General features: G+C 40.3%; 2 protein-coding genes across 3 annotated transcripts in view; one reads left to right on the forward strand and one right to left on the reverse strand.

The window, feature by feature from the left end:
• DNAJB1 (DnaJ heat shock protein family (Hsp40) member B1) overlaps window positions 1-192 on the reverse strand; it is a 39733-nt gene extending 39541 nt beyond the window's left edge. The window contains exon 1 of one of the 2 annotated variants that reach the window (XM_031947708.1): window positions 122-192. The gene's annotated coding sequence lies outside the window, so the exon portion shown is untranslated. Of the gene's footprint in view, window positions 1-106 lie in introns of both variants that reach the window. The other variant, XM_031947709.1, reaches the window with a different exon arrangement.
• Window positions 193-516: 324 nt separating this feature from the next.
• Window positions 517-22293, forward strand: part of TECR (trans-2,3-enoyl-CoA reductase) — a 32002-nt gene continuing 10225 nt past the window's right edge. Inside the window, exon 1 of the mRNA XM_003760653.3 lies at window positions 517-670. Within this exon, the coding sequence (XP_003760701.1) occupies window positions 656-670 (15 nt within the window). The 5' untranslated portion in view covers window positions 517-655. The remainder of the gene's footprint in view (window positions 671-22293) is intronic.

Below are 22293 nucleotides of genomic sequence, written 5' to 3' on the forward strand. Positions count from 1 at the left end.
CTCCCCCGAGGCCCTCTAGCCCGCCGGGCCAGCCAGTCCTTATCCTCCTGGGGCGGGTCTCTAAGTCAGAAAAACATCTCTGCGCCTGGGGTCCGGAGACGCCCACCTATTATTCTCGCACCTGGGTTCCCCCACCCGCCATGTTTGCTCCTCCTTCAGCTCGTCCCACCCTCCTGTCACTCAACCGCTCCTTTCCCCGCCCCCAATAACCGTCGCTGCCTTTGGTTTCCATAGGGAAGCGTGGGGGTGAGGCAAGGATAGCGCTGATTCCCTTTTCTGATAGGCTGCCTCCCCCCCCCCCCCCCCCCCCCCCCCCCAGTCTCACTACCCCCCAGCGGCCGCCGGTTCCACGAGCTCATTGGTCCTCAGTGTGGCGCGTGGAGGTAGCCCGCTAAGGTCCAGCTGAGCCTCTTGCCGCGGGTCTAGGTCAAAGGTGGGAGAGCTTCCCTCCTTCCGTCCCCTATCCCCGCTCCGCGCCGTCTCTTCCTGCTTGGCGTTGATTGGTCGGCCGGGCGCGCGCACGAGGCGGGAGGGGGAGGGGCAGGGGGCTGGTGGGCGGGCATCGTTGGTCGCCGAGGCCGGGGAGTGAGGCTCTCAGTAGTAGTGATTGTCGCGAGCTGGGAAGTGGCTGTGGCCCGCGAGTTAAGAGGGAGCCATGAAGCACTATGAGGTAAGGAGAAACAGACCCCTATAGCTGCGGGGAGGAGGGGGAGGAAAGTAAGGAGACGGGGAGGGACGTCACCGACATAGGGGGAACTCTACTTTGCATCGAGGAAAAGACCCCTGCCATTAAAAAAAATTAACTACTCAGCGCAAACCTTAAATAGCCCCGTGACCCCCAGCCCCAAACAGCCCCATGCTCTGTGGCTGCGAGAAACACGCAGGCGCAGTTAGCGCATGAAGTGCCTCCGGCCCCTGTTCGGTCTCAGTGCGCATGTTGGGGAAGGGTGGGGGGCGGTATTTATGACCTGGAAATGGAGCCTGGCGACCGGAGGGAGGGGAAGGGTCCCAGCTCTGGCTGTGTGCATGGAGCAGGTTTTAATTCTCCGAGCTGGAAGGGTCTCTTTGTAAAGAAGGAGAAATTAAGGCCCAGAAAAGGCAAAATGACTTGCCACAGATGATACTGCTAGTGAGGGACGGGTCTAGGGCTTGGGTCGAGGTGTCCTGAACCCACTTTCCCCAGTACCTTTGCAGCTCTGGCTCGTCATGGATTGATCGATCCTATTCCTCGTTAGGAAGAGTTCCCGGTCTCCTGATCCTGGTGGAGGATGGGAGGGAGGAGAATTTGCCCCAAGCCTGCTGCTCCTTTCGGGAAGGGGCTTCTTTCTCACCTTTCACCTGTTTGACCTTTGTACACCTTTTTTTTTTATCCCGCCTCGTGAGCTGTGCAACTTGGTGTGGTAGCAAGCCTTGGTAGCAGCATCTCCAGACTTGTCCCGGATGATCAGTACAGTTGATAAGGCTTCTTGGTGATCTTAAAATTTCACCATCTCAGTCAGGCCAATCTGCCCATTTCACAATTGGTAAAGATGAGTGGGAAGTAGTTTGTAATTTAGCTTACAATGTGGGTTCCGTCAGGCTGAAGTTACTGCAAGGGATGCCATCAGAACTTTCCCAGTTCATAGGAGCATGACGGGCTCTTCATGTAATCTCATTCCTTTGTTTTGTAGGAAACTGAGGCCCGAGTTAACACGGGTAGTAAACAGATCCCAAACCTCCAGGTTTCTTTTAACTCCACATCCTACCTCTTCCTTACTCAGTCTGGGACTTTTGTGTCATCATCATGTCAGTCTAATGGATTGTAGAATCATTGGTATTTGGAAGAGACGGTGGAGGTCATCCAACTTAACCCTTTTCATCGGGGCTTGGGAGAGATTACGTTAACAAAACTGAGTCTGAGTCTTTCCGACTACAAGTCCAGTGTTGTATCCACTCTGTGTTTTATGCCTTTATTTTTTGGGAGATTGCTGTCTTTTTCCCTTTTAAAAAGGGTTTTGTGAGAATTCTTCCTATAGGACCAATTTTTTATTTGTTGGTAAAATTAAAGGCAGCTAAGTGGGTGAAGTAAGTAGAGCTCCCAAGAGGCAGGAAGACCTGAGTGCTAATCCAGTCTTAGACACTAATTAGGCAGTATGGCCCTAGGTAAGTGACTTCTTCTCTTTCCATAAGTTTCCTCATCTGTAAAATGAGCTGGAGAAGGAAATGGCAAACCACTCCAGCATCTCTGCCAAGAAAACCCTAAATGAGGTCTCAAAGAGTTGGACATCACTGAAACAAATGAACAAATTAAGGGTGTTGTATCAGATCTCAAAGTTCACTTTTTAACTTTATGCTTGCTGTGACTTTCTAAAATAATCTCCTTTTCCTTTTCCTTGCCCTTGTTGTAACATTTGTAAAAAAGTAAAGTTTGATTTGATAATGTAGGATTTATATGTGCCCAAGTTAATTAGGCTGCTTTTGGGTTTTGTTGTATTTAATACCATTGAAATTAAAATAGTTCCCCTCACACAGGTTATATTACACAGAAGACATTGCACTCACCTGCAAATAACTCCAATTTTGTATTCTAACAATAAAAGATCTCTTGGTTCCTTTTAAGAAAGAGGTTGCTTTGTATCCATTGTTCACAATGACTGAACTTTGACAGGACCTGGGGGGAAAATATCATTATTTGTTAGTAATTCATTAACATCTGTGAATGTGTTCTTCCCTGCAGAGAAGGGATAGCATTCTTAAAGTTCTATAGTTTATAGAGGAGCATATGAGTCACCAGTACCTCAAGTTGGCAACTACAGAATCAAAATGTCAGAGCTAGGCTTTCCCAGACAGATTTGGCTGTGGAACAATTTGGGGTCAGCTCTTGATAGAACTTGTAAATCCAAAGGATTATAGGACAGAGAATATGCAGCATTTAAAGCAGCTCAGAGCTGTTAAAAGTTGGAAAGAATCATAGAAGTCTCCCCATGTCTTACAGTTGAAGACATTTTAGGCCCAAGATGTTAAGTAACTTCTAAGGTGTCACAGCAAGTAAGAAGCTGAGTTGGGTCTTCTAATCCTCATTTTGTCTACCATGCCTTTATTACTGGGATAACGCAGAGATTGAGGAAATTTTAGAGCAAAGTAGGGGAAAATAAGCCTATTTTCAAACAGAAAAAATTGCTTCAAAATTTTTTTTTACTCAATTTAATATTTCTAATGCTTAGCAGAGCAGGAACTTAATAAATGATTATTGAAGGAATTAGTATTTCTATGAAAACTCATTATGGAGTAAATATGCCATGAGGTGACTGGAGACTGCTGTGAGAGAGAATCTTTTGAAGGGACTAGGGGTGATTATCTTGGAGAAGAGAAGACTTATCAAGTTGCTGCTTTCTTTAAATTTTGAAGGGTTATTGTATGGAAGAATGGTTGGCAGAACTAGCAGAGACTGGAAGACCTTTCTGTGAAGTAAATTTCTGTGAAGTAAATTTCTGAAAGAGTTTGAACAATAATATGGATCATCTTTGGCAGTAGTGGTGCCTGATCACAGTTTGGAAAGTGACAATTCAAGTCAGCTTCTTCATTTCATATTTATAGTGGTTCAAGTAAGAACTAGTATGGATATCTATTGTATGTAATGTATTGATTGTAATTCATCATGCAGACTATTATTTGGGCCAATGAAGAGTCATTGATTGTTCAGTGGCAGAAACCAAATGTTAGAAAGCCAGCCTTGTGTGAGTGCTTTATTTGGAGTCAGGAAATCCTGTATTCATGTTGCAGTTTTTTCAGTAGCTATATGATCCTATATCCTATTTATAAAAAAGGGGACTAATTACCTGAATTACCTAACTCATGGTTGTTTTGGAGAAAAATGCTTTATAAACTTTGAAATACTATGTAAATGTTTGGTGTTTCTCCCTTCTCTCTCATCTCCTTTTGATTATTATTGCATGATAAATGTGGACTAGATTGGGATGTGCTTTGATCTTGTGTATCTTCTTGAGAGTGAACTCCTTGGAAGCTAGAACTGGATTTAGAGTCACCTTAGGATAAAAATATAGAGTGAAATTGTTAGTTTCTCACACTGAAAGTAATTGCCTTTTAAAAATTGCTCTCCCCTCTACAAATGGGGAATAAAACTTAGGATTAATTGGAGAAACAGCTTGCTACATCTTGTCTTTGAGCCCATGATCATCTCTAAACAATTTTGGGAAGCTCAGTCCCTCTGTTTTCTTTAGACCAAACTATGATTGTCATTCCTTGCTACAATTCACTTGCAGTAGACAGCTGGGTGGTGAACTGGTGAGAGAGTCAGGCTTGGAGTCAGTTCAAATGTAGTCTCAGACACTTGTTAACTCTGTTAAGCCCTGGGTAAATCATTTAATTCTATTTGCCACAATTCTTCATCTGTAAAATGAGTGGAGAAGGAAATGGCAAACCACTATTTTTGCTAAGAAAACCCCAAAAGAATTAACAAAAAATTGTACATGTCTGAAACAACTGAACACATAGGCCCTTTTTAACTAAAGTTGAAAAGATATGATATTTTGGTTTCATATCTGTCACTTTCCAATCTTTACTAAACCATAACTGGTTTCTATAATAATCTTTCAAAGTTCTTTCTGGAAGGAAGTGGAGATTGAACCAAATCTTACTCGTGAGTCCCTTTTTATTTTCCTTTTAAAACAAAATGACAATTTTATAGTTTTTCATTTTTACATAAATTGTGAGGGGAAAAAAAACACACTTCTCTCCCTCTAGTGAAATCTCCCTGCCACATGTAAAACTATCTGATCTACTGATCTGCCTGATGGTATTTAGTGATCTGTTTTAGGACTTGACTTCTCTTCCATTAAGGGGACGTCTTTCTTTCTGTCTTGAGGATTATTAGTGTTAAAACTAGAGATTCGACCCCTCATCTTCCTTATTGTCAGCATTTAGAGTTCCACGGTTAGAAGCTAGAAGGAGGTAATTTAACCCAGGAGGAAACTGAGCCTCAAGTGACCAGCCCAACTCATACAGAACTAGCCTCTTTAGGGCTTTTTGGCAGATAGTAGATGGTAGAGAATGATATTGTTGGATCAGGAAGAAGCAATGAAGGTTGGCTGCTTTGTGAAGAGGTTATAGAACAAGTCTCTTCATCTCTTTGGGCCGCAGGGTCCTCTCAAGGAAGAAGTTGATGTCCACAAACTCTTAAAACCCTTCCATTTCTAAAAATCTCCCTCTTCTATGAACAATGTGTGTGGTGTCAGAGGTCCCTTAGGGGTGGGAAGGTAGTATGTTCTGATCTAAGGACAGCCCTAGGTTGAGAAGGATGTGTCCTGCTGCTTGCAAGTGGCTCAAGGGAGCCAGTGCAAGTGAAGGTACTGTTCAGAGCAGACATTGCAGGACATTTGCACCTGTCACTGACTCTGTAAGGAGATATATGCTGGGATATTAATATTGCAATCTCCAGACTTGCTGCACCAGCAAGCTCAATAGTCCTTCTTGGTAAATAACATTTTCAACTATTAAAACATTAGACAGAGGTAGAAGAAGGTATTTGATACATGAATATGGTTTGTTTTCAGGAATGGGGATTTCAACTCTGGCAGGTTGTCACAGCCTACAGAATCCCAATACTTTTAGCACAGAAATTGATTACTTTGTCAGATCATTGTCATAGAATGCTAAAACTGAAAAGGACTTTAGAGGTTATAAAGTCCAGTTCTCCTCTGACTTTGTGTCAGAGGATCTTGATTCATGTCACAACTTTTTCACTTACTAGCTTTATGAGCATTGGAAAGTCAGGAAAACATACTTTCCTAGAATGTCTAGATTGTTGTGGCCACTTCTTGGTGCCACATTTTAGAGATGACACTGGTAAACTGAAGTTTGTACAGAGGAGAGTGACTGAAATGGTGAGAGAATTGGAATTATGCCTTGTAGTGTGGATTGAAGGAACTAGATGCTGTTTGGTCTGTAAAGGAGAAGATTTACAGAAGACAATTGCTGTCTTTTAAGTATTTAATAAGATTGTCCTGTGGACTTGTTCTCTGCTTGGCCTCAGAAGGCAGCTCTGAAATTCAACTTCTTACTTGTTGAAAGGTATATTTCCCCTCAAAATAAAGGTGTCCTAACAATTAGAGCTGTCTAGTTGTACAATATTTGTTGGTGATTTTGTAGAGGGCATTTCCTACTTAAGTCTAGACTGGATATTTTTCACTTTGTAATTCTGTGAATTTCTGTATATTATAGTAATCTCATCTGTAAAATGGGGGTAATACTACCTTAGATTGTTATGAGAATGAAGTGAGGTAATATATGTGAAAGTACTTTTCAAAGAATTTGTTGAGATGCCATGGGTGGTTGCTCATTATTAATTGGAGCTTTACATTTAATTTTACTTGATTAAACCTTGATTTTGAATAATCCAGTTTTTCCTTGCCTTTATTACTTTAAAAAGTATTTTTTGGGGGGAACAAAGTATTTTAAATATCTGAAATTTTTTTCTTCACAGCAAAATATTTACATGACTTCAGATACTATGAGAAAGATATATATATATGCACCTCCATACACACACACACACACACACACACACCCATTATGAACAAACAGCACAATCATTTTAAATTATAAATCAGTACACCTTTCTGTACATCTCATGCTACTGGCAGTGAGATTGCACATGCAGAATCAAGAACAGGACATAGACTTATATCAAAACTATCCCCTGAACCTTGGTTTTCCCTTCCTTCTTTATAGTGCCATGAAGTACCTGGCTACAAGCTGTGAAGGTTTATTCAGGCCTTCATAGCCAGGTTAGCTAGAGTGTTTCAAGAACAAAAGCTTGTCCATGGAAGCAACCTGGAAGCACCTGTTCTGTGAAGTTCTCTACTGCTGAATTTGGGGAAAGTAGATTCTGAACTGACTTTGTCAGCCCAGAGACCTGAAAAACTGAGGGAGTGGGATAGCTCACCAAGACAGAAAACTGTACGTGGAGGCTTTTCAACACTCCATCAAGTATAAGGGAAGAGCATAGCATCCAGTTGGGGCCAGGTCTAACCACCCAAAAGTCACTTGAAGACAGAGACATAGTTTAGTGAACCATGCATTTAGTGAACCCAGCATGGGAGGAGATCCTATGAAATCCAGCTCCTAAGGAAACTATAATCAGAAGGTAGGAAGCAAGAAGTAAATTATTATTTTTTTTTAAAAAGAGCAAAAGATACTGAAAGTATACATTTCAAGGAAGAAAAAACCAAAGAATTTGAACAAAAACATAAAAGAAAAAACAACAACAGAAGGAAATATAGTCTCCAGATCTATTAAGTTCACTTGCTTTTATTATTTTAAGGCAATGGAAATTTGGCACATGTATAATTTGAGTATGAATCTTCTACTTTTCCCTCAGTTATTTCAGTTGTATAATTGTCTACCTTGGAAGTTTCTCAGATTTAAGACTTGGTTTCTGTACTGGCTATTGTTGGGGCTCAGTCCCCTTAGTTTTGCCAACTACTTCATGACTTGAAAGGACTTTTAGATCTAAATCTATCTAAGGACATATAGATAATTTTATGTGGTCTTTGTATTGCAAACTTTGACTGATGCAACTTCCTTTGACTAAAGGGAAAGAGGCATTGGGTCAATTGGGTTGTCAGTTTTTTGGAAAGCCACCTTAGGGTCTCCTAGGCATCCTTTTCTCCTCTCCTCTTTTTAGGCATTTGTGGATTTCAAGTAATTTATCCTTGTTGCTGAGCATGTTTTTCTTAAGTGTTTACAGCTGTTTGGAAAGTTTATTTTGCTAAAGAGAAAACAAAGATGGCATGGTGAGGGAGTGATCACTGAAATTGGAATTAAGAATACCTAGGTACAAATCTTGACTCTGACATTTCATTTACCATGTACTTATTAAATACCTTACCATTATGTCAATTATTATATTAGGCATTGGGAATGCACAGACAACAGCGTCCCTATCCTTCCCTCTTTTGGAGGAAGACAACATGCTCCAGAACATTGTTACATTACATACATTAAGTACAAAATATATACACAATGAGGAGGACATACCCTTCAGGCATGAGGTATGGGGATAGGAGATGAAATGATAGGGATAATCAAGAGCAAGCAGGCTAGTTTGGCTGGGATGCACTGTAGGTGAAGGAGGAAAGTAATGTATATTAAGTCCAGAAAAGTATGCCAAAGGCAGTTTGTGAAATTTTAAAAGTCAAACAAAGGAGTTTAAAAGCAGCTGTAGGAGCTTCTTGAGCAGGATAGTGATATGGTCAGGCAGCTATATGTGAATGATTTAGAAGGTATTGCAATAGTCTGGGTGTGAGCTGATGAGGCTGTGAATAGAGAGAAAGGGGATGGAAGGAAAGCAAAGAATAGAAGATCTTGCCAAGATGGTGAATCTAGGTGACTAGAAAGATGGGGGTGCTCTCAACAGACATAGGAAAGTTAGGAAGAAAAGAAGAATGCTTTGTTTTTCCCCAACAAATGATGAGTTACTTTGGGCATGTTAAGCTTGAGATACCAAATCACCCCTACTACTACCTTCACCTACTACTCCTCCCTTTTAAACTTCTGGAGAAAGGCCAGGATTCAGAGCTCAAGAACCACAGAAATTGCAGTGCCTCCCACAGTAGGGAGCAGGGACTTGCCAACTGTGCATCCACAGATCTATCCACTAAGCAGCTATCATCATTGGACAAGTAAGCTCAAGAACCTTGGGAACAACAGTAGTCTTCTTCAGACCACTAATGTTACCAGCTCAGCCCCCAAAACCATCATCTAAGGAAACAGTTCTTGTGGAATTGAATTCTGTCAACTGCCATAGCTACTAAACAAAAGAAAATTCTAACTACAAAAGCCCTTGACACTTTGAAATGAATCTGTATCAGAAATTGATACTCATCAATGGAAATGATTTTAAAATGATGCCTTACCAGCTGTTTTGTTACTTCAAACTGTAGACTACTGGACTTTTCCATTTAATTTTCAGCTAAAATCTAAATATATTGTCTCTCCCTGTTATAATGTGAACCTAGAGCAGGAACTGCTTTGTTTTTCTATTTGGATAGCACATTGTAAATGCTCAGTAAATATTTTTTCATTCATGCATTAATTTGAGAAGCCAATAGAATATCCTTTTGGAGATGTCCAATAGATGTGGATGTGGAAGTTGAGCTCAGAAAAAATAGTAGGATTGTGTATAAAGATATGGGAATTAATCTACATGAGGTGATGGCTGAATCTGTGGAAACTAATGAGAGGAGAAAGCAAGTGGGTGCAAGTTTCTCAGGGTATGCCTAGATATGAGGGGGTGGGACAAAGATAATCTAGCAAAGGAGATTAAAGAGTGGCCAGATTTAGAGAAGAAAAACCAGCAGAGTGTTTAGGAGGAGAAGGAGGAGATAGCCAGCACTAGCAAATAGGGCAGACTGGACAAGAAGGATAAAGACTGAAAAACCATTGAATTTGTTAATTAATAGATGATTGGTGACCTCAGAAAGTGCCGTTTCAGTTGAGTAGTCAGGTCAGAAGCCAAATTGCTAAGAATTGGGAAGTGGATTTGAGGTGAGGAGGTGGAATAACAGTTATAGACACTTTGTGAGTGGTTGGCTGTGAAAGGGATAGGATGATTCTGTTCCTTAATGGTGATGTGACCTTGGGCAAGTCATTTCACCTTCCAGATAGAGTTTCTTTTGAAAAATGAAGATAATCTCCTAGTGTTATTAGAAAAGTTCTTTGTGAGCTTGAAAGTTCTACTATTATATTACTACATTAATAATAGTGCTGGCTAATGGATGTCGTCCTGTATATTTTTTGATGGACCATTTCTAGCTCTTTTGATCTTGGGTCATTTGAACAGTTGTCACTATAATATTAAACTTGTGCCAGGTATTGACTTTTTAAAACAATTTTAACTTGGCACCAAGTGGAAGATGAGAGGAGGAAAACTAAAGCCAACTTCAGTTGTATACTTTGATAAATTAGTCTATTTGATAAACCAGTCTATTTGATAAATTTGGTAGGGTTAGAACATGTGCTTTACTACAATGAGGGATCTCAGAAGGGGACTTAAGTGGAAGAAGTGGCTAAAAATTGTACTTAATTGACAAATCTTAGGTGGAAGAGAACCTTCCTAAAAATCAGGGATCTCTGCAGAAAAAAATGGTTGGGTCTTTTTGCTCTAGACTAATTGAAATTTTGCTAGAATTTCCATGGATCAGTGATCCAGACTGGAGTTGTTCTGCGTTAATAAGTAATATGAGTTTGTGTTTGAATTCATTAACCTAAATTTTGTGATTTGGGGTCAAATACAAGAATAGAGCTGTCCAGGGCTTGGGAATTGGAGTGTTTGATGTAGGTGGCTAGAGGCTTTCCAAACCCTTACCTCTAGCCATAGTAACACTCTGTTACTAGTACAGCACCTTTATATGTATAAATCTGTTGTAACTGCACTTCAGGGGATGATGGAGAAATCAAGTCTTTCAGGAAAAGCCATTGAAGTTCAGAACAGTGTTCGTAAGTAGGCAGATGTTCTCATTTCTTTGGTGTCCCTGGCAGGTTCCAGAGCAGAGAGAAAATATTAGTGACAATGGGAAGGGGAACAACTTGAGGGCTAACCTCTATTCTAACTCCTTTAGAAAATTGAGCCTTCCCAAAGCTGTTAACACAAAGGAAACTTCATCTATAGTTGGATAGCTCTGAGGCTGAAAGATGCTTGTTTTTGTCTTTTTTAATAAGGGGTTGGTTTTTATTTGAATTGGAGAGCCCTTTGCTATTCCTCTAGACCAAACGCCGCTGAACCCTGGCAGAAATACTTAAAGAATCATAGAGTGGATCATAAGATTAGCTGGGAGGGACTTTTGAGGTTATCTGATCTAGGAGACAAGCCTAGGGAGGGCCCACTTGCCCAGTGCCATACAGAGGAAGGAGGTGTAGCCGACCTCCTGACTCCATAGCCATCCTCTTCTGTTGTACAGGGCTGCACTCACTTGATTGGGATTGAGTACAGGACTACCCCTAGGTTTTGAAACTGAAACCGATGACTATTGAAAGAAACAGAGAAGATAGGAGGTGGGGTAAGTTTGTGGGAAAATATAATTAATTCTGGGGGCAGCTAGGTGGCACAGTGGAGTGGATAGAGCACCATCTGTGAAGTCAGGAGGACCTGAGTTCAAATATGATCTCAGACACTTAGCACTTCCTGGCTGTGTGACCCTAAGCAAGTCACTTAACCCCAATTGCCTCAGCAAAAAAAAGATAATTCTGTTTTGAATATGTTGGGTTTGAAATGACTATTTAATGTCCAGTTGTAACATCCAGTAGATAGAGAGATAAAACTGCATGAAACTTGAAAAAGGGAGAGAAGAGAGGAAAAAGATAAAAAGGGAGGGAAACAGAGATACTGGTTATGTGGATTTTCAGCTCAGAGGTGATGGATTAGTAAAGTCGCAAATTTAGAGCAGTAGAAAAAGTTTGGGATGGAGCTCTGGGTTACACTCATCATAGAGGGGGGGAGACTTGAATAAAGATCTTCCAAAGGAGTTGTGAAGATTAATTTGTTAGGAAGAGAATGAGCAAAAAGTAACATTACTGAGAATGTGATGTACAGTGTGATATTTAAACTGAACAGTATTCCAGAAGAGGTTTGACCAGGGCAGGAATTATAGCCTCTCTTGTATATCATAGAATTAGATTGTTTTAGAGATCATTGGTTCAACTTCTTCACTTCGCTGAAGCTTAACAAGAAAGTGTATCACCTCAGCTCAGAGAGAGGTAGGTAGCCAGCAAGGAGCAGAAGGGGAATTCAGATGGAGGATTCTTTAAGGAGGAGGCAGTTTGGTGCTATGAAATTAAAACTTTGTGAAAGACTAGAGTTTCTGGGTAAATTAAAATCAATTTTATTGACTACATCTAGAAAGCAATCAACATAACAATAACCTAAGAGACTGATCCTGTGGAACCTTTAGGTATTTATGGTTTTTTGATAATACACCTGAGAGTGAAAATCAACTCTGATTGGTTAACAGGTAATTAGTAGAGAATGAATATCATAATAAAAGGTGGGCCATTTTATAAAGGTGGGAACACTATCATTTGGATCACAACTTTTGGCTAGAAACTTTATCAGTTTCCATATCACCTGACAAAAGAGAGAATTCACATTTTCCCAGACTTTATCAGAAGAAATAAAGTGAGTAGGAATTTACCCATTCATCTAAACTGAGAATTTCTTTTACTGTTTTTTACTATCTTAGATTTTAGCTATCTTTCCTGAGTAAGTCTTTCAGAATTGGCTGCTTGATATATGAATGGAAAAGTAGAAAATGATAATTTTTTCTTTTTCTTTCTTTCTTCCCTTTTTTTTTTTTTTTTAGGTACTACAAATTTATTTCCTATAAATTCAGATTGATCACCACAAGAGCTTGGAACTACTTCTACTCCACTCAAATTGCAATGCTATTTATTTTTAATTATTTTTTCAATAATTAGTTATTAATCCAAGAGAGAAACTATCATTTCTCAGTGTAATGGAACATGTGTTGGATTAGAGTCAATAAATCTGGTTTTGTCCTGACTCTGCTGTATTGAATAAATGTATGACCTTGGGTTAGTTACTCTAGTTTACTGTTAGTCAGTCTAGTCTAGTTTGTTGTTTCCATTATGTCCTACTTTTTGTGACCTCATTTAGGGTTTTCTTGGCAAAGATCAATATCTTCTCCAGCTTGACAGATGAGGAAACTGAGGCAGGTAGGGTGTGATGACTGCATTTAGAACCCAGAGTATATTAAAATCAGCCGGAGTCAGAATAAGGGAAAATCCTTGATCTTTATTCTTTGCAGAGGTGAAGGGGAATGGTGATACGAAGTGAGAGCAATCTCAACACAAACCCGGCCAGCAATACCCTTGCCTCTCTCACTCCCACCCATCAAATCGTCTGCAATCTCCTATACAACACACCCAACTTGCACAGAGAGTGGGCGGGGCCATTCTTTCTCCAAGCATATATTAATATTGTCCAATTGCTAATCAGCCTCAAGTGCTTGGGACCTCAGTGCAAGGAGTGCTTCAAGAGTTTCAGCCCATTACAGCAGGGTTAATAACTTGCCCAGGATCACCCAGCTAGTAAGTGTCTGAGGCCAGATTTGATTTTGGGAAAAGACTTTCTGACTTTGGGCCTAGCACTTATCCATTGTACTCCCTAGCCACCCTGTCTCCAAATACTGTGAATTCATATTTTTAATAGCACTTGAAGGTTTACAAAGTTCTTTTCACATTAAAGTCTGTGAGTTAGATAATGTCAATATTATTGTCCCCATTTTAGTGATGAGAAAAGTGGAACCCAGAGTTAAATTGCCTTACTCTTGACTATACTTAGTTAATATTTTGATTTGGGAGCGTCTTGACTTTCTAAAAGCTGTTTTTAATTCACTATATACACCTAAGCAGGAATCCTTTCTATGACTTAACTAATGTCTTTTCCTCGATGGGGCACCTACTTCTTCAAGTTTTATTTAGGTCCAGCTGTTGGATTCTTTCCCTTTATTTTTTAACTGGTGGTACATTTATTTCTAAATATTTGCCCCCTGAAAATCATTTCTTGTAACAGAGATTAAAAATGAAAGGGAAAAAGCAAACAACTTGTTGGCATTGTCTGATTGTATACATATAGTATTGCTATGCAATGCCCCATAACTATACCTTCCAGTGAAGGGTGGGAGATGCAGTTTCTGGACTTTGGGTGCTAAACTTGGTTATTATAATGAACACATCAGTTGTTGGCTTTCATGTTCATAATCCAAGCTAATTAGGACACTATTTTTTTTTTTTTTTGGTGGGGGGGAAGGGCCTGAATTTTAGCTTTGCTCTTTCTTGCAATCTAGATGCTTCACCTTCACTGGAATAGTTTTCCTGCAGCTGGAAAGATAACTGGATGTGGCCGTTCCCTGGCAGGCAGCTGGGCCCTCTGTTGGTCTCACTGGGTCAATCACAGTTTCTTTTGTTTTGTGAAGTTTTCCTCTGCCCTTAGGTGAGATTTCACCTTGTCTTTTGTGAATCAGAGCTTCCATTTTGGGGGGAATTCCTGGAGGAAAAGTATATTATAGAGTATTATATAGTGAACTAAGCAGCAAAATTTTCCTAACTTCATGAATTGAGGCAGTCTGATTTCCTTTACTTCCTTTGTTTAGAGTTTGACCAGGAAAAAACCTGCAAGGGTTAAGACCTTCTTTAAAAAAAAAAAAAAATAAGTTTCAGCTCACCATTTGCAATATAGCTTATTTGCCGAGAATTTTGTTTAGGTACTCAGCTGGTAACCAGTTGAGGATTAAACGTGTTGTGTAGATTCAGAAGCTAGAATTCTATTTGTTTGAGCAGGGGTGACTATCCAATGAGAGTTGGGGATGTAGAGGTTATGTCAGTGCAGGATTATAGAAAGAATATTGGCTTTAGAGTCAGGATACCTGGGTTCTGATCCTGCCAGATCCTTGGCAAATAAGCCTCTTTGTAAACTACCTATTATTTAAATGTATGAGAATAACAACTTATAAATTTAAAGAGTTATATTAGAAATAATTGTATTTATTTTTTTAAACAGTAAATATTCTTTTAAGCAGTATATAATGTAGGATAAAAGAATGACTTTGGAATCAGTGTTTTCAAGATTTGCTTCTTACACTAGTGTACATAGATCATAGGCATGTCGCTTGACTTCTCAACTCTCCTAGACTAAATTATATGTTACTGATCTGCATTGGTGGAGGGAATTTTCATGATGGAGTTGACTGTTAATGATGAAATCACAGTAAGGCCAAAAATCCCCCAAAGGGTTATATATCAATGTGACTTTCTCCCCCTCCCCTAATAAGTACATAAATTATGTCAACATGTGTGGAAGGCAGTATTCCACATACAAAGAATTCTCTATTTCTGTTGGGCATTTACTACTTTGTTAGTCCTACCTTGACTACCTATTCTATTCAAAGAGTACCCTCAGCATAATAACTAGACCAAAATGTCATTTTTAATTTTGAGATTCAAAACTTGCTGTTGTCACATGGAGGTTTCAATCCCTTCTGCTTGCCCAGATTTTAGAGTTTAGGGAAAGATGTGAGATCTTTTTTATAGATCTGAAAAAAGGAAAACAGAGCCAGCAGTTGTCAGAATGATTTCTTACAACAGATCTTTTACTTTGCTAATAGCTTGTTTCTAAGACTCACAGAATTTTGGACTTGAGAGGGTCCTTTGTGACTATCTAATCCAACACATACCTATAAATCTGGATTTCCTTAATGCTCTAGATCAGGGGTCCTCAAACTACGGCCCGCGGCCAGATGCGGCAGCTGAGGATGTTTATCCCCCTCATCCAGGGCTATGAAGTTTTTTTTATTTAAAGGCCCACAAAACCAAGTTTTTGTTTTTACTATAGTCTGGCCTTCCAACAGTCTGAGGGACGGTGAACTGGCCCCCTATTTAAAAACTTTGAGGACCCTTGCTCTAGATTCTGTAGTCTCCAAGGTGGTGCCTTAATATTGTGTATATGGATGCATTACAGGAAGATCAAAAGGTCCTAGAAGGAACAACAAGAACAAGTCTGATCCTCATTCTTTGTTAACAGTTCTTGAAAAACCCAAAGACACCTAATGTCTAATCCCTGTCCTCCAAGTCTCTCTACTCAACATTCTCCAGCTTAAGCATCCCCCTTTCTTCAACCAATCTTTGTATGACAGAATCTCCATTGCTTTTGAGCAACCTGGTAGTCCTCCTCTTGAACTGTTCAATTTTACCAGTGTCTTTCCTAAAACATTAACTACCATAATTGAAAGGAGAACTGACCAGTTCATCACAATTATCACCTCCCTCATTCAGGATACCAAATGAATGCCAAAAGAAAAAAAAAAAAAAGGACCCCTCCTTTTAGCACATAAACTGATTAACTAGGACAAGTTCTAAAGAAATCCTAAAACCTCCTTTCCTTTGGTCTCATTAACCCTGTTATTCTGTTAGAAAGGCTTTCAGCAATTCCAGTGGTCTTATGATGGAGAGAGCCATCTGCACTCAGAAGATTTTGTGGGGACTAAATGTGGATTACAGCATAGTATTTTCATATCTTAGTTATAGCTGTTTGTTTGTTTTTTTCTTTTTTTTCCCTTTTTGATCTGATTTTTCTTGTGCAACATAATTGTGGAAATATGTATAGAAGAACTGCACATCATGCACATGCCTGTACCTGCATACACACGTAATCTTATCTTTTCTTTGGAGGTGCCAACAAAACCTGCTGGAGATCTCGTTGGCTTTTACTTTTGTCTCCATTTCCTTAAAGGGACTGTCGAAGCTGGTCCACACCTGTGGGTGGCAGCAGAGGGAAGGACAGTCAGCTCTCTGGTGTGACACGGATCACCTTTGGCCTTCAGAGAGGACTCCTTGCTAACTTGGGGCCGGTGGTGGGTTTGGGGAGCTGTCATCACCCTCCCATCAGCTGCTGTGGGCTTTATCCCTCTCCCTGGCCCGGTCTATTTTTCCTTGTATTGTGTCACTCCAGAGTCTAAGGGAGAAGGTCCTGGGGAGGATTGTGTGAACATCTTGCCAAGGATCACAGGGTAATTTGAGTTGGGCATTCATCCCTGCCAGGACCTTCTTGGAGTGCTACAGCTGTTAGCAAGATGGGCCACACCTCTACCCTGCTTCTTTTCCTCTCCCACCCCCTGCCCTCCGAACTCTTTGGGGGATTGGGCTAGGCAGTCTGAAGCACAGTTCTAAGATCCAGGTGTCTTCAGTCATGGCTAGAAGCTACTGTTGTTAATGAAACATCACATGGTGGTGATAGAGATGTGAATTTTTGACCTTATTAAGCTATTGGGCACAGAAAGCTCTCATAGAGATGAATTTTCTCTTGGGGTTCTTACAGAAGATCAGCTGCTAACAGTCCCATGAATTTAAATGCTGCCTGGAGTTCTGTGCTAGCACGAGTTCGCTTTGGCTAGACACTGGAATGTTAGGCCTTTCAAGTGAGAATTCCTTCCAGGCTACTGGAACTGTCATCAAGTAGACACCCCTTACCCACGGGCCAGGACTGCTTCAGGACTGTCCTTGTCTCTTCTGCCTTCATCTTATCCAACAAAGGGCTAGTGGATATACTCTTATCAGCATCCAAGAGGAGAAGAGATTGTCTATGTTCTCTGCCTGCTTTGCTTATATGGGGTCCCCCCCATCAAAAACTCTCCTTCTGGTTATTTTCCCGTCTAATAGTTCTCAACAGAACTCATTGGTGGCCTTAGTTTGATGCCATTTTGGACATTTAGTTTCCTGTCCTCAGGTATCTCCTAGGGAGCTAAAAAATGAGATTATACTAGAGTTGGTAAGATCTTTAGGACCCAGTGCCCTTGGAGTAGAAGGTGCTGTATTTGTAATAGACTAACACCAGTCTTCTGGTTCTTGGGGCTCCTTCTGCTACAGTCTGCTTTCTGCTTTTTCACTTTGGATGCTTAGCTAATTGAGGGAGACAGAGATGTATGCATTTTACTCTGGGTTGATCCAATCTCACTGGGACCAATCCCTGGGCAGAGTTAGAGGGACTTTTTACCCTGTAACTGGCATACTGAGGTCTTCAAGGTAGCAGAACTATCCTATAGATATTCTCACATTTTTTGGGGACATAATGGGTCCCTTCTAGATTTTCTTTATTGCTACTTTTCCTTTTCTGAAAGGTCATTCCATGAAACACACTGTTCTGTTAGGCAGTTCCTGGACTATAGTGGGACTGGCTGGTTGGGATTGTAGCAGTGTTTTATACTTTTCTTGCTAAAGGGACTTTGGGTGTACCTTTTCACACTTTATCTCTTAGTCATGAGCCTATCCCTCTTTCCCCAGGGAGAAAGCATTTACTTTGTCTGAAGGTTTGGCCATGGAAAATGAGGGATCCTCAGAAGTACTCTTCCCTGCTTACTGTCCCAAAGATAACAGTCCTATTTTCCCCAGCTTTGGGTGGGGAGAGAACAGAATGGAGATGCCTTTAGGAAGCTTGTAGCAGCTAAGTCAGTGGTGCTGGCTTCAGCCTTGAGCAGAGGTGTCATAGGGACTTAGAATCATAGAGCTTTTTATAAGTAGAAGAGCGGCTACTTGCTAGTTGTGTGATTTTGGAAGAGGCCCTTCTCTCTGATCCTCAGTTTTCCCATCTGCCAAATGAATAGACTCTTGGACTGTAAAATGAGGGGATTAGATGAGCTGATCTCTAAGAGCTTTTCTAATTCTAAATCTTACAACCTAGTTCAATCCCTTCACTTTAGAGATTAAACAAAGGCCCAGAGATTGTATTTTGTCTGAAGTCTTTATCAATTAATCGAAAAAATATTTATTATGAAGAATGAATAGCTGAGTTATATGAGTAATAAGTAGCTGAGCCAGGATTTGAACCCAGGATTTCTGACTCCAAATTCAGTATTTTCCACCATGCCATGATTCTTTCCTTACCTCATGTTGTCATTAAGTTCTGCTGCTCTCAGGGTTCCTGCCGTCCTTTTTGGTGAGCTGGGGCTTCCTACAGGGCTGCTCCCTCCCTGCTGGATGGTAAGACACTATGAGTGAGCTAGCAAGCTGTTTCCTGTGTGCTGGGCTCCTCCTTACAAGCTTGGGTTTTGGCTGTCCTGCGATTTCCCACCTGGCGCCAGGGTATCATGCCAGGCAGGGGTTGAATTTCACCCTAGCAGCTGGCTGGGCACAAGGTCTGATTGTATTTTAAGCCATTGAGTATCTCAGCAGGAACTCAGAGCCCTCCGTTTTTTGGGGAGAGGTTGTTGTGTCCTGTGGGCACAGCTCCCCCAGGAGCCCAAGAACTATTAATATATTTCGTAGTCAAGGCTGGACTTTTTGCTGAAGGGGCAGCACATAGGCTGAACAAGCTGTGTGAAGAAACCTTGAATACCTGAGCAGGGCTTTTCCTATGAGAATAGGTGCACAATAGACCCTCCCTTAAGATTTAGAGTGGCAATAATATCAGGGTATCACATATATTGTGATGATAAAGGTGGAAATGGGAAGAGGAGGGGAAAACAGAATCCTGAATCATTTGGCTAAAGAATGTAATTTTTCAGAAAAAGCACTGGCTTTGATATCCTTGTACTTGGGTTTAAATCTTGATTTTGCTGCTTATTTACCTGTGTGAACCTATCCTTAGTTTCTCCATTTGTAAAATGAGGGAGTTAAACTAAATGATCTCTAAGATCTTTTCTAGCTCTTAGCTCTTAAGTTGTGCTAGATAGCTGGCTCCTGAGGAAGTGGAAGAAGAATTCAAAGGGCAGAATCAAGAACAGTGCATTAAAATTACAAAGAGGCATTTAAAGTTAACATAAAGAAATTTTTTTACCTTTTAGATGTCTCAATATGGAAAGGGCTACCATAGGTGGTAGCATGCTTTTTATCCCTAGAGATCTTCAAGTAGATGCTGAAGTCATTTATTGGGGATTTTTGTGGAAGAAATCCTTATTCCAATATTAGTTGGACTAAGCTATCCTTGGAGTTCCTTTCTAATTCTAAGAATCTCTGATTCTACAAGTGTGATATTTTTTTCTAACCCTTCCAGAAATGGTACTCACTGTGCTATTGTGGTCTAATAGGGCCTTGTTGAGGCTCTCTTTTCTGTTGGTTTTCTCAAATTCAGATTTTTTCAGCTAGACCCTCAGCATGGGAACAAGTTGTATATGAGTTTAAATGACTTTGTTTTGACTTTCCTTTTCTCCCTTGTGTCTCAAAGTAGTTTCTTTGGGCCAGAGTGCACTTTGATTAAAGGGAAAAAAAAAAAAAGGGCAATCAGCAACTACTTCTTGGATGAAAAAATATATAAGCATAGAATATGCCACATAATTGAGATATTGAGACATTATACATGTGAAAGCTAGCCATGCTTGACCAAAGTTAATAATGATCTCCAGTTGCCAAATCCAAGGCCTTTGCTCAATCTTCATTCTTCTTGATCTTTTATTCCTTTATACTCTTCTGTTATGGGCCAGAACTTGAAATAAGGTGCTAAGTCAGTGGAATCGATAGAGACAATGGTTGTTTAGCATGGTGCTTAACAGTTCTCTAGTTCAGTATATGTACTTAGTACTTATTATAGTTTTACAACATTTACACCTTTGATAAGAGAGGATATAAGCTCGAACAAACTCAACCAGAATCAGAACTAGGAAGACCAGAGAAGTGGTGGCAGTCCTCCTGCCTCCCCCACAGAAACCAAGACACATTCAAGAGAACCTCAAGAAGCTGGCAGAAGCAGAGAAGACAAAGGACTGGCGGCAGGAGCTTAAGCTCTCAGAACCAAGGAGAGAGATAGGTCTCTAAGAAAGCTAACCAGGCTTCAGGAAAGGAGATAAGACTTGGAAAAAGAGAAAATTTTAGACCTTAATCCCTGGCTGTTCTGGTGATTACTGAACTGAAACGAAGGCTGCTCCCAGAGACCCCAAGAAAATCTCAACAGAGAATATTATATTTTAGAGAGAATATTACACTCTTCTCTCTAGGTTTTTGGGATACCACTTAATCCTGAGTCTCTATTCTTCTTCTTTCTCCTTTGCTGGATCCCCTTCCAGTTTACATCCTCTTATTGTAGGTGGCTCTCAGGATTCTGTCTTGGGCTTTCCTTTTCTCCCTCTGTATTACTTTATCATCATCAGCTCCCATGGATTTAATTTACATTTCTATGCTGATGTTTCTCAAATCCACATTTCTTGCCCTGATCTAATCTCTTTGCTGACCTCTAATCTCACATCTCCAGCTGCTTCAATTTGAATGTCCTGTAGTCATTTTAAACTCAATATATTTAAAACTGAACTCATTTCCCACCTTTCCTTATTGCTCTAGAGGGCAACATCATCATTTCAGTCCCTCAAATTGAGTAGTCACCTTGGATTCCTCATTATCACTGTCTCTCTACTGCTCCCCCTCAAAAGGCATGTTTCCATGCCTTTGCTCACAAAGTCTTTCAAAAATTTAGAAGTCTTTCAAGATAAAGCACAAGTTTGACCTCTTCAGGGAGACCCAATCTCAGTCCATAGTGATCTGTCTTTCTTAGGAGTTCCTCTTGTCTCATCCTTTCAATGGCACAGTGAATAGAGCACTAGTCCTGGAATCAGGAGACCTAAGTTCAAATGTAATTTCACATACTTATCACTTACTAGCTCTGTAAACTCTGGCAAGTCATTTAACCCTAATTGCCTCTCCGAAAACAAAAAACAAGGCGTTTCTGTAGCCTAACTCCTGTTTTGCTTATTAAGAACTTGTCACACGATGAATCAATAATCATTTATATATTCAATAACTAATTTGTTGCCAAGGCCTGTTGATTTCAACTTTACAACATCTCTAGAACACACCCTCTTCTCTCCTGACACTGCCATCACTTTGGTGTAGACCTTCATGAACTCAGGTCCGGATTATTGCAGTAACCTACTGCTGGGTCTGCCTATCTCAAGTGTCTCCCTTTTCCAGTCCATCCTCCATTCATCCACTAAAAATGATTTTTCTTAAAGCACAGGTAACAACCATATTACACTAACCTTTCTCCTCTCTCCCCCAATGCAATAGGCTAGTGGCTTCCTGTAGCCTTCAATATCAAATGCAGAATGCTATTTGGAATTCAAAGCCCTTCATAACCTAACCCCCTCTTAATAGTCCAGTCTTCTTAAATCTTAACTCCCCAACATGTAGTCCTTAATCTTGCTTGCTGACTTTCATGAACAAGACATTCCATCTCTCAGCTTCAGGCATTAACTGTCCCCCAAAGCTTTCCTTTTTCCTCTTACTATTGACCTTCCTGGCTTCCTTTAATTCTCAGCTAAAAATCTCACTTTCTGCAGGAAGCCTTTTTCTTCCCTTATTAATGCCAATGCCTTCCTCCCATTAATTATTTCCTATTTATTCTATATATAGCTTGCCTTATATATATTTGTTTGCTTATCATCTCTCCTATTAGTTTATAAGTTCCTTGGGGCAGAGGATTGTCTTTTGCCTCGTGTATTCCCATAGTTAAAGACAGTCCCTTAATATTTATCAATTGATTATGTGACAGGTTCTTAGAGAGCAGAACAGTAGCTAGGGCTAAAGGAATTCATAAAAGAGACAAATTACTGTGGACTGAGATGGAGTCTCCCTGGAAGAAGTCAGATTTGTGCTTTTATCTTTTTTAATTTCAATAATGTTTTATTTTTCCAATTAAATGTAAAATTAGTTCTCAATATTCATTTTTGTTAAGATTGTATTGTCTTCCTTTACCTCCCCCTTTCCAAGACAGCAAACAATCTAATATAGGTTATACCTATA

The sequence above is a fragment of the Sarcophilus harrisii genome, chromosome 1 (assembly GCF_902635505.1).
Source record: "Sarcophilus harrisii chromosome 1, mSarHar1.11, whole genome shotgun sequence".
NCBI classification, from domain to species: Eukaryota; Metazoa; Chordata; class Mammalia; order Dasyuromorphia; family Dasyuridae; genus Sarcophilus; species Sarcophilus harrisii.